This window comes from Sapajus apella, unplaced genomic scaffold (assembly GCF_009761245.1).
Source record: "Sapajus apella isolate SASKATOON/1434 unplaced genomic scaffold, GSC_monkey_1.0 scaffold14, whole genome shotgun sequence".
In the NCBI taxonomy this organism is placed as follows: domain Eukaryota; kingdom Metazoa; phylum Chordata; class Mammalia; order Primates; family Cebidae; genus Sapajus; species Sapajus apella.
Window position 1 is genome coordinate 9,972,300 of NW_022436954.1, and position 20,185 is coordinate 9,992,484.

The 20,185-nt window shown below is 43.9% G+C and overlaps 1 protein-coding gene across 3 annotated transcripts in view; it reads left to right on the top strand.

Annotated features, from left to right (window-relative positions):
- Positions 1–47: 47 nt before the first annotated feature.
- The window catches only part of DDB1 (damage specific DNA binding protein 1), a 33,602-nt gene continuing 13,464 nt past the window's right edge, over positions 48–20,185 (top strand). Inside the window, exons 1-16 of one of the 3 annotated variants that reach the window (XM_032283220.1) lie at positions 48–279; positions 1,440–1,588; positions 3,013–3,129; positions 3,504–3,725; positions 6,198–6,312; positions 7,364–7,461; positions 8,515–8,673; positions 9,540–9,623; positions 10,202–10,318; positions 10,920–11,022; positions 15,804–15,879; positions 15,978–16,086; positions 17,863–18,041; positions 18,136–18,299; positions 18,377–18,484; positions 18,637–18,844. In XM_032283220.1, coding sequence (XP_032139111.1) covers positions 219–279; positions 1,440–1,588; positions 3,013–3,129; positions 3,504–3,725; positions 6,198–6,312; positions 7,364–7,461; positions 8,515–8,673; positions 9,540–9,623; positions 10,202–10,318; positions 10,920–11,022; positions 15,804–15,879; positions 15,978–16,086; positions 17,863–18,041; positions 18,136–18,299; positions 18,377–18,484; positions 18,637–18,844 — 2,069 coding nt within the window. In that variant the 5' untranslated portion in view covers positions 48–218. Of the gene's footprint in view, positions 280–451; positions 1,362–1,439; positions 1,589–3,012; positions 3,130–3,503; positions 3,726–6,197; positions 6,313–7,363; positions 7,462–8,514; positions 8,674–9,539; positions 9,624–10,201; positions 10,319–10,919; positions 11,023–15,803; positions 15,880–15,977; positions 16,087–17,862; positions 18,042–18,135; positions 18,300–18,376; positions 18,485–18,636; positions 18,845–20,185 lie in introns of those variants that run through there. The other 2 variants (XM_032283221.1, XM_032283222.1) reach the window with 2 other exon arrangements.

The window sequence follows — 20,185 nt, forward strand, 5'->3', positions numbered from 1 at the left end:
TGGTTGGCGGCCTCGGGCTTCGGGAGTCCTCCAAGGAGCCAGGTGAAGCCGTCCCGTGATGCCCCTCGCCCCGGCCGCTCTGGCCTGCAACGTGTATCTGGGGCGGAGGCAGCGGCAGTGGAGTTCGCTGCGCGCTGGTGGGGGCAGCTAGTCTCTTCGCTTGTGTCCCTCTCTCTAGTGTCGCGCTCGAGTCCCGACGGGCCGCGCCAAGCCTCGACATGTCGTACAACTACGTGGTAACTGCCCAGAAGCCCACCGCCGTGAACGGCTGCGTGACCGGTGAGGCTGCCGGGGCCGGAGACCCCGGCGAGGGAGGGAGCTGAGGGGAGCCGCGGCCTAGGGAGGCCTGCAGCCCCGGGGCGGCCGGGCAGGAGCAGGCCCGGCGAATGGGAGGCGCTGGCGGCCAAGAAACCTCCCCCGGCCAGCTATGTCGAAGGAGTCGTCTCAATATGCGCTTTTGGGGGGCTAGGATCCTTTCTCGAGGTCCTTTTTCGTCCTGGGGAGTTCACTCGGCCTCGAGGACAGGGCGGGCCCAGTGAGACAGAGAGAGGAGTGTGAGTTGGTTATGCGGTGTTGTTTGGGCCCGGAAATTGGCCTCATGTGGCCGGGAAAAGGGAAGGTGATAATGACGACTTTGGTGCCAGGATTTTCTTGTGGAGAAGTCTGGGGGGCCCAGAAGGTGGAGGGATGTGAAGAATGCCCGCATTCTCCACAGAGGGAGAGGAGCTCTTTCCGGGCTAACCCCTTTGCCTGGGGCTGTTGTTTACATGAGGGCCCTGCTGGAGAAGAGGGTTTGCTTTTTGACGATGTGTTTTTATTAAAGACACCAATGTCCAGAACCCGGGAAGGATCATCTGGGACCCACATTCTCAGCTGAATATGCAGACCCCAAGCTTGCATGTTTATGTACACCCTAATCATGATTCCAAAACAAAACTCTATTGTTCAGAGATGGAGGTAGCTGAGTGTGGATGGGGGTGTTGGTAGACTGCCAGGAGGGCAGGGGATGTGGACAAAACAATGTTTTCATGTAAAACTCTGGGACTTTTCTCATTTGGTCTGTCTGAAAAAAGTTTCTGAGACTTTACATAAAGACTGGAAGCATTCTCAATCGAAGCCTGCCACTGTGACTGTAATAGGAAAAGTAAAATTCGAGGGACAAGAGCCATGAGAAGAGATTAGTCAGTCATCGTCAGTTGGAGGACACACGCTCTTAGATCCAGTCCAGTTTTCTTAGTCTGATTAGGGAAGTAGCTTTGTTGAGTGCATGAAATGAGGCTCTTTGAGGTGCTGGATTTGGCAAGAAGGGGAATAGCTGGAGGGAGTTGGAGAAGTATGTGAAGTAAATGAGAATTCTGGAGGTATTTAGACATAAATGATTTTGAAGGGATGGGAGTCCCTTTCCCTGGCTTCAAAAGTTAGAGGATCTGTTCTTTCAGGACACTTTACTTCAGCTGAAGACTTAAACCTGTTGATTGCCAAAAACACGAGATTAGAGATTTATGTGGTCACTGCCGAGGGGCTTCGGCCCGTCAAAGAGGTGGGCATGTATGGGAAGATTGCGGTCATGGAGCTTTTCAGGCCCAAGGTAAGTGCTGAGTTGGGACAAACAGTGGAGGGAGAACTGTTGGTTGTAGGTTATTTACGTTATTTTTGTTTATTTTCTTTGAGACTGGGGTCTTGCAGTGTTGAGGATGTCTTGAACTCCTGAGCTCAAGCAATCCCTCCTCTTCAGCCTATGGAGTAGAGTAGCTGGGGGATCGTATGCATGCGCCACCATGCCTTGGCTATGTTATGTTGTTTTGTGAATTCTTGGGATGGATGGAATATGCCTTAGGAGAGAAACGCTCTTCTCTCATTGGATGGCAAATTTCAATATGTATTCTTGACCAAGTTTCCTAGTAGTAGGAGAGATTCATTAGGGAAGCATTTATGAAGTTGACTTCTTTAGGAGGGAGAAATTAAAGCAGTTTGATTCAAAGGATAGGCTACAGAGTGGGGCAGTCCTGGCTTCATTCCTTATAATTCTGACTTTAGCTGTCACTTAAGGCACCTTTCAGATCCAGTCACCTGGGTTATTGTGAAGATGATATGATTCAGCAACACAGGGCATATAGCAAGCATTTAATGTTGTGTTAACAATTACCAGGCTGGGCGTGGTGGCTCATGCCTGTAACCCCAGCACTTTGGGAGGCCTAGAGGGGTAGATTACTTGAAGTCAGGAGTTCGAGACCAGCCTGGCCAACATGGTGAAACCCCATCTCTACTAAAAATACAAAAATTAGCTGGGTGTGGTGGCACATACCTGTAATCCCAGCTACTTGGGAGGCTGAGGCAGGAGAATCACTTGAACCCGGGAGGCGGAGGCTGCAGTGAGCCGAGATGGCGCCACTGCACTCCAGCCTGGGTGACAAGAGTGAGACCCTGTCTCAAAAAAAAAAAATTACCATCAGTATTTTTATCATTTTAGTGCAAATGTTTTCATCCAAATCACCACCACATTGCATTATCATGTCTTAACTGAATCTGGCAAGAAAGCTATGGGTTCAAAATTTTAATTATAACCCTTTGAACAAAACAGTAATTTTTTGGAGGTCTGTGTTAAATAAGACTTTGTAGATCCATTTTAGCTTCCATTGTTATTCCCACATTTTTTTTCGTCTGCAAACACTTGGAGAGGAGTGGAGGAGGCATTACATTCATCTTTCAGAATTTGAATGCGATGATTGAGATTCACTTGAGATTGAAATAGATGAAGACTTTGTATATAGAACAGAGAGATGGAGAATCATGAAAGTGAGGACTAGATGTTTACCAGCTTCAGTTCTGGCTTTTTGTACATGCCCTTAGGGTATATGTGTACCTAGTGTGGGTTACAATCTCACCATGTATTTTCTCTTTTGGGAGAGAAGAATTTGGAAAATTCTTAAAGAACTTGGTTTGCTTAAAGACTGGACAGGTTGTTCCTGTTTTAAAAAGAACCTCTTTTGATAGCATAATATTGGTTTCCAGGGGGAGAGCAAGGACCTGCTGTTTATCTTGACAGCAAAGTACAATGCCTGCATCCTGGAGTATAAGCAGAGTGGCGAAAGCATTGACATCATCACGCGAGCACATGGCAATGTTCAGGTGAGGTGGCTGCTTTAGGCCCATGAGAATTTTCCAAGTAGGGCTGTCATGATTCATTGAGAAAAATTCAAGTGCTGGGAACAGCCCTTTATTTGATTAGAAAAACAAGGGAAAGACACTATGGGTTTGAGCTTTTTCGAGAAAGGACTCCTGTAGTTCACTTAAGGCCCAAGGGAAAGGGTAATAATTCATCGAGATTCAGTATTTCACAAAACAGGTAGGCACTGACATTTGGGCTCCACTGTTTGGCGTATCAAATAGATTTCATTAGTTTTACTATCTCTCCTAAAATTTTTCTGCAGAAGTGGTGTCCAGTGTCCTCTGTTGCTCTGTGGTTGTTGAGGTTCCTCCCTAATCCCTATTTTGTTTCTCAGGACCGCATTGGCCGTCCCTCAGAGACTGGCATTATTGGCATCATTGACCCTGAGTGCCGGATGATCGGCCTGCGTCTCTATGATGGCCTTTTCAAGGTTATTCCACTAGATCGTGATAATAAAGAACTCAAGGCCTTCAACATCCGCCTGGAGGAGCTGCATGTCATTGATGTCAAGTTCCTATATGGTTGCCAAGCACCTACTATTTGCTTTGTCTACCAGGTACTGGGTCGGGAGGAGAGGGGGAGAAGCTGTGAGGTTGATGTGGTAGGAGTTGTTTTTGCTCATTGGAATGTCTGGGTTTGGTAGTAGGTAGAGAGAGGTGTTTAATGTGTTTGTCCTGAAATGTTTTGAACAACACAATTGATAGGGGTCAGAGTTTTGTTGCTTCTTCAGTGCACTAGTACTTGTTGGGGAGGCAGCAAGCTCCCTGGGGCTTGTAGCAGGTTTTAATCCTGAGATTACACTCTGGTTGTGGGCCTTGGAGATTTCATAGGATGACCCAGTTTATACTTTGAGTCTCTTACTGGAGTGCTAGGGGATTATTAAAACTTAGCTGTAGAGAAATTATCTAGATCTTGCCTTTATATTGAGCAAAGAGAAATTGTCTTGGTGATGCCTTAAATTTGTTTTTTAAGAAGAGGTTTATGTTTTGTCCAGCAGTCACTTACTGGTGACTTGCTGGCTCTTGACTTCTATTTTAGTCTGTGCCTAAAACTTTAGCAGAGCTGATCCTGGACAGCTGTTGTCTGGTCCAGATCTGTTAAGTGGGGGTGGGGTGGTAGAACACCAGACTAACATGCCAGTGTCTTGGTAAAATCTCAGCCCTTTAACAAAGCATGCAGCATGAGGTAGTTTCATTTGCATGTGGCTGAATAAATGATGGAAAGAAAATACACAGAGTGTATGGGCACATAAACAGTTTGATAGCCTTGTTATGTATTGGAAGTGCTGAAGTAATTTTGTATATTTCTTAGTGTTACTGCAGTTCTGAGGCTATTGGATTAAGGCTCAATTGAATAAGGTTGAAATCCAGAGATTTTGTTTGATCTTATTAAATATCAGTTAAAATAAAAACTTAGAACTTCTCTCTGTTCTTTAGTTTTGTAAATATTAGGTCATTAAAACTTTGTTGTTGATTATTCAAGGCTGATTGTTCTCAGCCTCAGGGCTGCCAGTCGTAATCAGATCTTCATTTCTGCATGTGTGTCTCAGAAGCCTAAATCCACACTTGAAGTTTTTGTGAAGTTGTGTCATAACTCTACTCACTGATGAAAAAATGTTTTCATCAGCTAAAAATTACTATCTCCTGTTTTATGCCAAAAATTCAGTGTGTGCTATGTGAAAAGTATTCATGCTTCAGGAGCTATAACAGTGCTATGTGAAAGGTATTCATGCTTCAGGAGCTGTAACAGTGACCAAGATGTGATCCCTGTCCTGAAACACATTGCTGAATTCCTTCCATAACTTCTTTGTGGAAGCCATCTTCCACTGGCTGAGTGTAGCTTTCTCCCCATCCCTGCTCTTCAGCACTTTTTTTTTTGAGACAGAGTCTTGCTCTGTTACCAGGCTAGAGTGCAGTGGTGCAATCTCAGCTCACTGCAATCTCCGCCTCCCGGGTTCAAGCGATTCTCTTGCCTCAGCCTCCCAAGTAGCTGGGATTACAAGTGCGTGCCACCACACCCAGCTAATTTTTGTATTTTTAGCAGAGACGGAGCTTCACCATGTTGGCCAGGATGGTATTGATCTCCTGACCTCGTGATCTGCCTGCCTCAGCCTCCCAAAGTGCTGGGATAGGCGTGAGCTGCCGTGCCGGGCCAAGCAACTTAAAGGTGATTTTGGCAGTCCCAGCACTGACATGAGTCATGATTCAGAAAAAGGTGGGGGAAGATGGTGTTGACAATGGCAGGACTCAAAGTTCTGACAACTTTAGAGGAGTAATCAGTTATGTTCTTTCTACTGTTATTCCGTCAGAATGCTTTTCTGAATTGTATCAATTAAAAAAAATCTCATAGGTGTAGCTTATCAATGTGTGTTTTTATGTAGCTATTTTGTAAGTTCCTTGAGGCTAAGGAATGCACACAGGCACAGGCACAGTATCCCATTTTTTCTTTTTTTTTTTTTCCCTGGAACGGGGGTTTTCCTTGGGGCCCAGGGTGGGGTGGCGGGGGCGCCGTCTCTGCTCACTGCAACCTCCGCCTCCTGGATTCAAGTGATTCGCCCACCTCAGCCTCCTGAGTAGCTGGGCTATAGCCGTGCATCATCACACCCAACTAATTTTTGTATTTTTAGTAGAGGTGCCATGTTGGCCAGGCTGGTCTTGAATTCCTCACCTCAGGTGATCCGCCCACCTCGGCCTCCCAAAGTGCTGGGATTATAGGCGTGAGCCACCGTGCCCGGCACACAGTATCTCTTAGAGTGCTTAGTGCAGTGTGACAAGTTCATTTTTCTAATTTTTAAATCTTTCTTGGTTGGTTGAATTGTTAAGAGTGGTAGATCTCAGATGCCGCAGTCTACCTAGGAATTAATCCCAGGCTCAGCTGGTGATTATCAGTATAGTGATGGATAAGGGTGAGAGGGCTGACATGACAGGACTGTTAGATGCTGGGTGGTAGTGGCTTGTCCCTTTCAGCACCTCTCTTAGCCCAAGGCTCATTCTTCCTAAAGGCTAACCATTTTACCTTTTCCTGCTAGGACCCTCAGGGGCGGCATGTGAAAACCTATGAGGTGTCTCTCCGAGAGAAGGAGTTCAATAAGGGCCCTTGGAAACAGGAAAATGTAGAAGCTGAGGCTTCCATGGTGATTGCAGGTTGGTTGGGGGTTTTAGGAAATGTGTCTCCACCTGGGGCTAGGCTAGTTCCCTGTTCTTGTTCCCTCCCTCACCTTCTCTGCCCTTTAGTTTGTTGCTCAGTATTATTGAAGGTGTGCAGTGTTTACCACTCCTTTATGTCTTCTTTCTCTAAAATCTGCTTTGTTTTTTTCTGTCTTTGAGATTGTCTGTTTTTCACTCCTTCCCCCAAAAGTATAACTTTCCTTTTGGTTGGGTGGAGGGATTGACTATAAAACATGGAGATTGATTTGCACAGTGGCATATGGAAATGAGTCTTACTATTTTATTACTGGGTATAAAATTTAAAACTGAAAGAAAGCCAAAACCTATAGTCCAAGCTACTCAAGAGGCTGAGGTGGGAGGGTCACTTGATCTTAGAAGTTCGAGTTCAGCCTGGGCAGCATAATGAGACCCCCATCTCCTTTAAAAAACAACAACAACAACAAAAAACTGAAAGGGAGCAATAGAGCTTATCTGATTTCTTCATAGATGAGGAAACAGGGCCAGAGGGACCTGCCCATGCCTGTATAACTGACAAAGTCTGGGCTAGAATCCAGGCTTCTTAACTCCTTGTCCTAACTGCCCCAGCATTATGTTTATCTCACTCAGGAGAGAAGTTTTAAAACTCTTAAGAGAAAATTGGCTCTTCTAAATGGTGGCCCTGATAAGGGGGGGGGAGGTTAAGCTAAGGAACAAGAGTGGAGACCAGGAAAGAAAAGTAAAATCCTTTGCTTAGAAAGGATTAGAAGTTAAGAAGAAAAAAATGGGAGAATGCATGGGGAAGAACACGGAGAAGACTCCTCACCCATAGGAATGGTCAAAATCAGAAGAGTGGCAATAAAAATATTGCCAGTCTACAATTTCTAAGAATCTCGTAAAGGCTCTCATGTTCCCTGGGCTTTGATGTCCTTTTTAAAATAATGATGATCTCAAAGTTTGCCTTGGGGCTAACTGGACCTGTACTCTTGCCAGCCCCTGATTTGGCAGACCCAGAGTGCTGAGCATTCTAATTTTGCTGTCTTTCCTGCAGTCCCAGAGCCCTTTGGAGGGGCCATCATCATTGGACAGGAGTCAATCACCTATCACAATGGTGACAAATACCTGGCTATTGCTCCTCCTATCATCAAGGTGAGCAGCAGTCCTCTCCCTTTTTTTCCTTTCATCTTTTCTTTCTTTATCCTCACCTTGCTCCTCCTTTTCTCTCCTTTGTCAAAACGAGATTCACAGATGCCTGTTAAACAAATTACTACTTATGTATATAAGATATTGTATTGGCCATTGGAATACAGAGAGATTAGCCTGGATTTGCTTACAGAGAGCTTGCTTGCTAACTTAGATAAATGATGTAATCAAAATAGGCTGGCATTTTTCATTGGCTGGGGCAGCTTTCTTTTTTCAAAGAGATAGGGTCTTACTCTGCTGCTTACGCTGGAGAGCCAGAGTGTGATGGCATGATCATAGCTCACTGCAGCCTCGAACTCCTGGGCTCAAGTGATCCCCTTGTCTCAGCCTCGCACGTAGCTAAGATTACAGGCGTGAACTACCTCATGGGGCAACTTAAAGAAGAGACAATTTTGGCAAATTCCACCTTTTTTTTTTTTTTTTTTTGAGAATGAAGAACAAAATCTAGCTGGCTACAGCAGTGAGTCCCTGTAGCCCTAGCTGCTTGGGAGGATGGCTCCAGTCCAGGAGTTTAAGGCTGCAGTGTACTGTGATTACACCTGTGAATAGCCACCATACTTTAGCCTGGGTGATATAGCAAGACCCTGTCTCTTAAAAAAAAAAAAAAGAAGAACAAAATCTGTGGTAGCATTGCCACAGTGGTGGGGGTAATCAGTGATAGAATAAATAACAACATTTGCAGTAGCATTCATAGTTCAGTGAATTTTGGCAGCAGCTTCCTATTCTGTGTATTTGTATCTTCCTGCAGAATGGCAGCCTATCCGGAAACATGTAAGGTATATTGATGGAGCTCCTCAGAAAATTATCTTCAAAATAAAAAAAGCTCCCCATTTTCTATTAACGGGGAATAGGATCTATCCTCATTTTCATGTAATGTTATCTGAGCGATCTGTCTGCCAGTAAAATGGCTGGGTTTGGTAAAGGGAGTGGTCTAGTAGGGTTTGCTTTCTGGTGTGGAAGATGCTGACTTTCTAATGACTGTTTCCTCCCCATCGGCAGCAAAGCACTATTGTGTGCCACAATCGAGTGGACCCTAATGGCTCAAGATACCTGCTGGGAGATATGGAAGGCAGACTTTTCATGCTGCTTTTGGAGAAGGAGGAACAGATGGATGGCACTGTCACTCTCAAGGATCTCCGTGTAGAACTCCTGGGAGAGGTAGAACTTCTTCTCCCTGTTCCTCTGCAACATTTTCTTAGGTTCCTAAAGATCCCAAATGTGTGGTCCCACACCTCAACTCTGGGAATTATGTTACTTAACACCTAACAACAAACTCTTATTTTTGCTGTGGAAGGTGACTGTTGAGTGAGTTAGATGTTGGAGAATCTCACGGAATCCTGTGAGAATCTACCTCAGCAGCCTGTGAGAAGAGGAAAAGAAAGGGAAACAGAAAAAGATATATAAAGATTAATCTGGCTGGTTGCGGTGGCTCAAACCTGTAATCCCAGCACTTTGGGAGGCCAAGGTGGGCAGATTGCTTGAGCCCCAGGAGTTCAAGATTAGCCTGGGCAATATGACGAAACCCTGTCTCTACAAAAAGTAGAAAAATTAGCTGGGTATGGGGTGTGTGCCTGTAGTCCCAGGTACTTGGGAGCCTTAGGTGGGAGGATCACCTTAGCCTGGGGAGGTCAAAGTTGAAGTCAGTGAGCCATGATTGTACCACTGCACTTCAGCCTGGGTTACTGTGAGACATTGTCTCAAAAAAAGAAAAAGATTATTGCTGATTTCAGTTCTGGGAGGAGGTTCCCCAAAAGTTTAATATTAATACTTAGGCAGTGTGTTTTGAAGCAGGAATATGCAAGACAAATTACAGATTTTTCTGAGTGTAGGGATGCAACAGATGAATCACAAACTTCAGAGATATAGAAACATTTGCTTATTGTGACCTGGGGATTTGAAACAGAGAACTGTTCTGAATTAAGCTGCAGTTGGGAGTTTTCTCAGCAGATGTCTGAGTTGTGGGTAGTGTCTGGATTGCACGTGGAGTCCATTCTCATTTCTTTCATGTTGCTGACTTTTTTCAGACCTCTATTGCTGAGTGCTTGACATACCTTGATAATGGTGTTGTGTTTGTCGGGTCTCGCCTGGGTGACTCCCAGCTTGTGAAGGTGAGAAGGCCCGTGTTTCTGGTTTCTTTTTTGCTGTCCTCACTGTTTCTTCATCAAATTTCTCCTGTGTTTGGTGCCTGAGAATCTCCATTTTATCCACATCCCTATTATCCAGCTTTCCACTTGGTTAATTTAACATCCTGCCCCTGACTAGCTCTTTGTCATTGTGGTTCATTCAGCAAATTTGCTAGGCAAGGTGCTAGGTGCTGTGGATACATGGATGAATAAGACCAGCTCCCACCTTCAAATAGGTCATAGTTTAATGTAATGGACCTCTTCTAGAATATGAAAACTTAGGACCATCGCTGCAGAAAAATGCATGCAAACATTTTACATTTATTTTCAAACGTTCGCTACTTCTTGAAATCCATCTGTGGGACTCTAGGTCAGCAATCCTTGGTTGATTAATGGGTCACCTGTAGGACAACCATATTCCTTAGCAGTCCCCTTCTGGAATCATCCCTTGGAACACAAGAATGGCAGATTTAGCAGTATCGAGAGTTTCTTTTGGACAATAACCATCTCTTTTGGATAGTCTGTTAGGGTGTTCCAAAACTAACATTGTTCTTTCTTCTTAGCTCAATGTTGACAGTAATGAACAAGGCTCCTACGTAGTGGCCATGGAAACCTTCACCAACCTAGGACCCATTGTGGATATGTGTGTGGTGGACCTGGAGAGGCAGGGGCAGGGGCAGGTAAGGGGCATCCTGAACGCAGTTGGTTTGTATGCCCACTCAAACTGTGTCCTCCTAGCTATGCTTATCTAGAATGGGGAGGGTGCGCTGAAAATACTTTTAAGAACCCCCTCGTGAATCCCAGTGATATAAGGATAACTACTGTTTATTGAACGCCTATCTTGGTCTGCCAGGCACTTTATATACATTATCTCTAATCGTACCAGTACCCTAGACAGGGATTTTTGGCCGTCTTAGAAGTGAGGAAAGTTAGGGCTGAGAAAGATGAAGTAACTTTTTCCAGAGCCTACCTAACTAATAAATGACAGATGTATCTAACTCCAGATCTCATGCTCATTCTAGTAAACTGGGTCTCAAGGATCTAAGCAAGCTTGCTAGGAGCAGTGGTAGAAGCTTTTTGCTTCCTGGACTAGGATGGTCCTATCTGCTCCATAAATTTGAAAGACTTTGGAAATCAGCCTCTGCCAAGTCTGCATCCTCAAACCTAGCCCTACAATAAAGGTTTTTGAATTTAGGTGTACTGTGTTTACTTTCTGGGCATTAGTATGGCTGGCCCAGTCTCTTGAGGGTGTTCTTTAGAAATGTTTTTCTCTACTTGCAGCTGGTCACTTGCTCTGGAGCTTTCAAGGAAGGTTCCTTGCGGATCATCCGGAATGGAATTGGAATTCACGAGCATGCCAGCATTGACTTACCAGGCATCAAAGGTAGCCTTTTGGTGGACATAAGATGCAGATCTTATTTGAGTGACTTTGACCTTGTCACATGTTGTGAAGGCATTTTGGTGGGAGCTGGAAGAAAGCAGATCAAGTGAAGAGTGAAAGTCTTTTTTTTTTTTTTTCTTTTTCTTTTTTTTTAATTAGAGACGGGGTTTCACCATGTTGGCCAGGCTGGTCTTGAACTCCTGACCTCAGGTGATCCACCCACCTCGGCCTCCCAAAGTGCTGGGATTACAGGCTTGAGCCATTGCGCCCGGCCTAGAGTGAAAGTCTTGACAACAGATCAGAAGCTTAAACATATCTGAAAGTATAACAGTAAACTTTAAAAAAAAAAAAATGAAACTATTACTGATCAAAATTGGTAGTGGAATAGTGGAGTGGGGGATGAAAAGATTATAAATTAAATGTTGTTTATATGAGGGAACTGATAGAATTCATAAAGCGCAGACTGAGGATATTACACTTGCTAAATTCCAGGAGAATTTTAATTAAAAAAAAGACCAGGGGCTAGGCGAGGTGGTGTGGCTCATGCCTGTCATTACAGCACTTTGGGAGGCCAAGATGGAAGGATCGCTTGAGCTCAGGAGTTTTGAGACCAGCCTTGGCAACATAGACTTCATTTCCATTAAAAAAAAAAATTAAAAATTAGCCAGGTGTGTTGGTGCACGCCTATGGTTCCAGCTACTTGGTTCTAGCTGAAGTGGAGGATCACTTGTGCCCAGGAGTTTGAGGCCGTAGTGAGCCATGATTGTGCCACTGCACTCCAGCCTAGGCGACAGAGTGAGACCTTGTCTCACAAAAAAAAAAAAAAAAAGAGAGAAAGGCTACACAATGAAAGACGTTTACAGTGTGTAAAAGTAACCTAAAACAATATGACAATTGATAATGGAACATAGCCATCATGTCAGTAAATGTAAATGTCCTGTTTGAGGACAACATAATCAGATTAAATCATAAAGCAAAACCACCTCAAAGTTGTATATAGGAGGCACATCTTTTTAAAAGAGTAATTCTGAAGGCTTGTGCAGTGGTGCCTGTCTGTAGTCCCAGCCACTTGGGAGACTGAGGCAGGAGGATCACTTGAATCCAGGAGTTTAGGACCAGCCTGGGCAACATAGCAGGATCCCATCACAATTAAAAATATATAAAAAATAAAAGTATGGGAAAAGGCGAATAAAGAAGTAGAAGTATGACTGGGCACGTTGACTGACTCTTGTAATCCCAGCACCTGGGGAGGCTGAGGTGGGCGGATCACTTGATTTCAGGAGTTCGAGACCAGCCTGGCCAACATGGTGAAAAACTGTCTCTACTAAAAATACAAAAAATTAGCCAGGCTTGGTGGCGGGCACCTGTAATCCCACCTACTCGGGAGGCTAAGGCAGGAGAAGCACTTGAACCTGGGAGGTGGAGGTTGCAGTGAGCCAAGATTACACTACTGCACTCCAGTCTGGGCCACATAGTGAGACTCCCATCTCAAAAAAAAAAAAAAGATATCGAAGTATATGAAATTGCAAAGGAAGAGATCATTAAACTCAAGATAATCAACTAAAAAACTACTATAGACAAAAATTCACTAAGGCAGCAGGATATAAAATGGTGTACTGAAATAAATAGCTTTCATGTAAACACTGTCAGTTAGAAAGTATAGTAGAGGAAAGGGGGCGATATACAGTAACAAGAAAAAGATAAAGTACCAAGGAGTACATTTAACAAAATTGTGCAAAACCTATACAAGGAAAACTTAAAGATACACTGAAGGATGAAAAGAACAAGTTGATCAAATGAAAAAGACACACCAAGGTCTGCAAATCAAGATTATAAAGCTTTTCTCTCTTTGACTTATATTTAATGTACCTCAATATCTATACATTTTTTTCTTGACTTAGACAAGTCCAAATGGAAAAAGGAAGAAGCAGGCATAACCAAGAAAACTTTAAAAAGAGCAGGGAGACAGGTTAGCCCTACCAGATACTAAAACATACTGTTAAGCTTCTATAATTAGAAGCGTAGTATTAGTGACAAATAGGCAGAGTCTGATGGGTGGATTCAGAAGTCCAGAAATGACATAATTACATGTGGAAATTCAGTATATGATAGTGGTGGTTTCTCAGTTTAGTGAGTGAAGTTGGGACTTTTAAAATTTTTAGTTTTATTTATTTATTTTTTGAGATAGGGTCTTACTCTGTCACCCAGGCTGGAGTACCGTGGCTTGATCATGGCTTAATATAGCCTCAATCTCCTGGGCTCAAGTGATCGCCTCTGTCTCAGCCTCCCAGTAGCTGGGACTCCAGCCATGTACCACCACACCTGGCTAATTTTTTTTTTTTTTTTTGGGGGGGTAGAGACAGTGTCTGCCTTTGTTGCCCAGGCTGGTTTCAAACTCCTGGGCTCAAGTGATCCTCCCTCCTTGAGCTTCCAAAGTGCTATAATGACAGGCATGAGCCACTATGCTTGGCCTAAAGTTGGGACTTAATAAATGGTGTTTTGGGGATAACTGGTAGTCATTTGGGAAAAGACAAGTTTGGATTCATACTGCCACATGTTAACTTGTCTAGAATCTACATGGATGAAAAAGTTAATGTAAAAAATGAAGCCATAACTGTGACCAAGTACAGAAGCCAAAAAGAGATTGATAAATTCAACTATATAAAAATAAAACACTTCATTGCAAAGACAAAACAAAACACTGTTAGCTAAGTCAGAAGAAATAACAAACAGATAAAAATATTCTGTACTTCATCTTAGAGACAAGAGGCCCAGTTTTCCTAATTTATAAGAAATTCCCAGAAAGATCACTAAGTTTTCTGTCCCCAAACTAGCAAAGGACATGAATGTACAGGCAACAGACCTGAGAAATGTATATTAGCACCAAACAGCAATACTCTCCTTTACTAGTCGACCAAAATCCCGAAGTTTGACCACACGTTATGTTGGTCAGGCTGTGAGAAAGTAAACATGCTTGTGCATTCTCTACAGACGGGAATTGGGCAATATCAAAAACTGCATGTAGTGATTTACCTAGCAGTCCCAGTTCTGAGCCTCTACTTGACCTTCATATGTATAAAGGTCATATGACATAAAAATACAAGCTTAGGCCGGGCGTGGTGGCTCAAGCCTGTAATCCCAGCACTTTGGGAGGCCGAGGCGGGTGGATCATGAGGTCAAGAGATTGAGACCATCCTGGTCAACATGGTGACACCCCGTCTCTACTAAAAATACAAAAAATTAGCTGGGCATGGTGGCGCGCGCCTGTAATCGCAGCTACTCAGGAGGCTGAAGCAGGAGAATTGCCTGAACCCAGGAGGCGGAGGTTGCGGTGAGCTGATATTGGGCCATTGCACTCCAGCCTGGGTAACAAGAGCGAAAATCTGTCTCAAAAAAAAAAACAAAAAAACAAGTTTATTCCTTGTGGCATTGTATGTTATAGCAAAATACTGAATAAATGTCATGAGTAGGGATTTGTTAATCTACATAATTTAATCGTAATTGTGTAGATAAATAATTTACACAATTTAATACTATGTTCTGATAAGGGCTTTGAGCATATATTGTGAAACAAGAGAACAAGATGCCAAATAGTTCATGATAGACTATTTTATGTTTGTATTTGCTTGTAATACCTATGTCCTTAAATTTAAAAAAATACAGCTTGATGTTGTGTGGTGGGCCTGAAGTCCTCACTGTTTAGGTGGCTGATGCAGGAGGATCATTGGAGCCCAGGAGATTGAGGCCAGCCTGGAGCAACATAGCAAGACCCCCCCACACCCCATCTCTTTACTAGAAGGCTAAACAAGATGCCTTTATTGATTACTTGTTTGGGGGATGGATTGGAGGGAAATATGGGAATGAGACTTTTGTGTGCTTTTAAAAAATAAATTTAGGCCGGGTACAGTGGTTCATGCCTGTAATCTCAGCGCTTTGGGAGGCCAAGGCAGGCAGATCATGAGGAATTCGACCCCATTCTGGCTAATGTGGTAAACCCCGTATCTACTAAAAATAAAATTATCGGGTTGTGTTGGCACCTCCCTGTCTCAGCTGCTTGAGAGGCTGAGAGGCAGGAGAATTGCTTGAACTAGGGAGGCAGAAGTTGCGGTGAGCCAAGATTGCTCCACTGTACTCCAGCCTGGGCAACAGAGCAAGACTCTGTAATAGATAGATAGATGGATAGATAGATAGATAGATAGATGCAACAGAGCAAGACTCTGTGATAGATAGATAGGATAGTTTGTGTAATGAAAAGGTATATAATCCAATCCAAAATTTAAAATACGAGACTCAAAATAGTTTTGAAATTATCCAACTTTTTAAGAATCTTAAAGCCAAGAAGGAGCAAGAACAGAGAGGGGGCTTCAGCTCAGGACTGCAAGTTCCAGCCTTTCCAGTGGTGTCAGGCTGCCCAGTCCATATATATACTTTTTTTTTTTTTTTTTTTTTTTGAGACAGGATCTTGCTGTGTCCCCCAGGCTGGAGTGCAATGACATGATTATAGCTGAAGCCTCTTCCTCCGTCTTTAGCCTCCCATGTAGCTGGGACTGCAGTCTTGTGCCACCACACCTAGCAAGTTCTTTTGTATTTTTAGCAGAGACGAGGTCTCAGCATTTTGCCCAGGCTGGTTTTGAACTCCTGGTCCCAAGCGATCCTCCTGCCTTGGCCTTCTCAAGTGTTGAGATTAGAGGCATAAACCACTGCGCCTGGCCTGCCCTGTCCATAGATGTGCATGCTAAGTGTTGGTTTGTCCTGTATATCTGAATCCTTGGTCCTTGTTCCAGGATTATGGCCACTGCGGTCTGACCCTAATCGTGAGACTGATGACACTTTGGTGCTCTCTTTTGTGGGCCAGACAAGGTAAGGATGGGTCTAGTGCCAGCTGTAGGTGCTGGTGAGAAGATTGTGAGGTGGGGAAGCTGGTCCCAGGCTGACCCAGGCCCTCCATTCTGCTGCAGAGTTCTCATGTTAAATGGAGAGGAGGTAGAAGAAACCGAACTGATGGGTTTCGTGGATGATCAGCAGACTTTCTTCTGTGGCAACGTGGCTCATCAGCAGCTTATCCAGGTGATAACTGAGAAAGGGGCAGGCGTTACCATGTACTTGAATTGACCTAGAGTGCAGTACAGAGCACCACTGGATTTTAAAACAACCAATTTTTATGGCTCCAAAAATAATGTAAAAATTCTAAGGGAAAAAAATTACAGATAACCCACTACTCAGAGATCACAGCTCTGAACTTTAGAGTTGCTCCTTGTAGCTTTATTTTTCTTCCGCAAATGTGTGTGTATTTATTTACATTTTCTTTTATAAACTTGGATCATTTTATATAGAAATATAAAAATATAGTTTCGTATCCTGTTTTAGCACTAATTGTATCTTTCGAGACCTCAGATTTTTTCCCCCTTGTTCAAATAGTGATACATACTTATTATAAAATTGGAAAATACCAAAAAGCACAAAAAAAGAAAAAATTAGTCATGATGCAACCATTCAGTATGGCTCTTGGCAGCCCTTTCCACATATTTATTATAACCGAAGCTTACCCTATTCTGATCATTATTTTCAGTCTATCCGTAATATGGGGCCAGATAGCCTCTGGCATTTCTTATCCACGAGAGCCTCATTTCTGACACCCAGCAATTTTTTGAAGTTTGGAGTGACCCTGATATCCTTCAGCTTTTTTCATTCCCTCTATCTTCTGAGCTGTTCTTCACTGTATGGCCAGGGTCTGTCTTGCCAGTGGTGGGTAGAGCACTGGAGTGCCTGAGGATTAATGAACTGTCTCCATCTTTTTATCCACCTGGTCTTCCTTTTAGCCACCTGGCAGTGGTAGATTGGTAAAACCGGAGGGAAAGTTCTGTCGGTTTGCAGACCAAGTATGGGACGTGCCCAGATACTGAGTCATTGCTTTGTCAGTGTTATCTAACTTTTGGCCTGAAGACTGGCACCAGCTCACCTATCTATTATTAAAGAGCTTTCATCCTTTAATATAAACTCAATCATGCTAGGTAAGATGAATCAATAGGTAACAGTGTCACCAACCTACTTCCTGTTTTATTTCAGTGATAAATTTATAAAATATATTTCTATACAATTTTGTAACCTTCATTGAGGAATTTTAAGTAATTTAAATGGCTCATACACAGTAAAGAACTTAGATATTTTAGAGGTTTGATTTGGGGGTTGAGAAAAACTGTCAAGACTGGTGTTTATAGCCAGGTGCAGTGGTTCAAGCCTGTAATCCCAGTCCTTTGGGAGGCCGTGGTGGGTGAATCATGAGGTCAGGAGTTCAAGACCAGCCTGGACAACATGGTGAACCCCTGTCTCTCTACTCAAAATACAAAAACTAGCCGGGCGTGGTGGCACGCATCTGTAATCCCAGCTACTTGGGAGGCTGAGGCAGGAGAATGGCTTGAACCTGGGAGGTGGAGATTGTGGTAAACCAAGATTTAGCCATTGTGCTCCAGCCTGGGTGACAGACTGACACTCTGTCTCAAAAAAAAAAAAAAAAACTGCTGATGGTCACAGGATCTTACTCTATTTATACTTTCCCATACGATGCAGTTTGTATTACCCAAGTAAGCCTCAATTAGAATGAAATAGGCCTTTTTTCCCTTTGCTGTAGGTTTGTAGGCTGTAAGCTACTCAAGCCAGCCTCCTTCAGGCATTCTCCCAAAAATGACATCTCTTGTAATCATTAGCAGGACTTCAGGGAATAAAACATAGAAGCCTCATGTAGCTTATTTGTAGGGCTCTGCTAGGACTGCATTTACCACCTTTCCACTCCTGTGTGGCTCCTGGCAAATGCTTGGAGACATCTGCTGTCTGCTCTTTATTTAGATCACTTCAGCATCGGTGAGGTTGGTTTCTCAAGAACCCAAAGCTCTGGTCAGTGAATGGAAGGAGCCTCAGGCCAAGAATATCAGTGTGGCCTCCTGCAACAGCAGCCAGGTGGTGGTGGCTGTGGGCAGGGCCCTCTACTACCTGCAGATCCATCCTCAGGAGCTCCGGCAGATCAGGTGTGTGTGTTTTTTTGTCTGCTTGCTTTTCTCCTCTTTTCTCTAGGACTTCTTTGATCTTTGGATTCCTTCTTCTGCCATATTCTTTGTTCAGCCACACAGAGATGGAACATGAAGTGGCCTGCTTGGACATCACCCCATTAGGGGACAGCAATGGACTGTCCCCTCTTTGTGCCATTGGCCTCTGGACAGACATCTCGGCTCGTATTTTGAAGCTGCCTTCTTTTGAACTACTGCACAAGGAGATGCTGGGTGGAGGTATGTGTCATTTAGCCACCTGGTTGGGATCAGAGTAAAAATGCGGAACAAGAACATAACGTCCTCATTTCCCACAGAGATAATTCCTCGCTCCATCCTGATGACCACCTTTGAGAGTAGCCACTACCTCCTTTGTGCCTTAGGAGATGGAGCACTTTTCTACTTTGGGCTCAACATTGAGACAGGTGAGCATAGAAAAAGAGTGAGGGACTCTTTCAAAAAAAGTATTAGAATTACACAGAACTCTTAGTTCCAGGGTTCTGCTTTTGAACTTTCACAGGCCAGCTGTTTGTCCTGTTTCCTTTCTTCCTTTCTCCTAATGTCATTCTCTCTGTAGGTCTGTTGAGCGACCGTAAGAAGGTGACTCTAGGCACCCAGCCCACTGTATTGAGGACTTTCCGTTCTCTTTCTACCACCAACGTCTTTGCTTGCTCTGACCGCCCCACTGTCATCTATAGCAGTAACCACAAATTGGTCTTCTCAAATGTCAACCTCAAGGAAGTGAACTACATGTGTCCTCTCAATTCGGATGGCTATCCTGACAGGTGAGTCTCTTTTTCCTTATTTAATGAGAGCTACTGATAGAGGGCATCATGTTTTCCTCAAACCCTTACCTCAAAGCCTTTTTCCATTGTCAAAGTCAGTAAATGAGTAGGAAGTATAGCTAGTGCAGAGGTTCTCAAATCTGGCTGCCCAATAGAAACGTGGGAAGTTTTTTAAACTACAGGGTTTTTGGACTCCTTCTCAGAGTCTGATTCAGTAGGTCTGAGGTTGAGCTCTGGAATCTGTATTTTCAGAACTGAGGTGATTCAAATGATTGTTTCATAACCCGTGATTTAGAGAGCGTTTTGTGTGTCTCTAGAGCAGGAGTTCTCAAAGGGTGGCCCCAACCAGCAACTATAGCACTACTTGGGAATTTGTTAGAAATGCAGATTCTCTGGCCAGACATGGTGACTCACGCCTGTAATCCCAACACTTTGGGAGGCTGAGGCAGGAGGATCCTTTGAAGTCAGGAGTTCAAGATCAACCTGCCCAACATGGTGAAACCTTGTCTCTACTAAAAATACAAAAAGTAGCTGGAAGTGGTTGCACGTGCCTGTAATCCTTGCTACTTGGGAGGCTGAGGCAGGAGATTCAAAGGAGGTTGCTGGGCATGGTGGCTCATACCTGTAATCCCAGCCTTGCCCAGTTGAGGCGGGTGGATCACCTGAGGTCAGGAGTTCGAGACCAGTCTGGCCAATATGGCAAAACCCCATGTCTACTAAAAATACAAAAAATTAGCTGGGCATGGTGGCGCGTGCCTGTAACCCCAGCTACTCAGGAGGCTGAGGCAGGAGAATTGCCTGAACCCAGGAGGCGGAGGTTGCAGTGAGCGGAGATCGCGCCATTGCACTCCAGCCTGGGTAACAAGAGCTAAACTCCGTCTCAAAAAAAAAAAGAAAGAAAGAAACTGGGACGTGGAGGTTGCAGTGAGCTGAGATTGCATCCCTGCACTCCAGCCTGGATAACAGAGCCGAGACTCTGTCTCAACAAAAAGAAAGAAATGCAGACTCTCAGGTCCCACCCTGACTCACAGACAGAATCAGAAAGTCTGGGTGGGGGCCCAGCAGACTGTGTTAACAAGCCCTTCAGCTGACTCTTAGGCAGGCAGTTTGAAAGTCACTATTCTGGAGCAATGCTTTCTTAATTTTATTTTTAATTGGCTACACATTATCATTAAATGGAAAGCTGTTAAAAATATCAGCCTAGGCTCACCCAGACTAATTAAATAAGAGTATCTTGTGGATGGGACCAGGAATCAGAATTGTCTCTCCAGGTGATGTTTAGCATGGAGTCAAAGCTGGTATAATTCTGCCTTGTTTATCTTCTTGTGTGGAGTTGCCTCA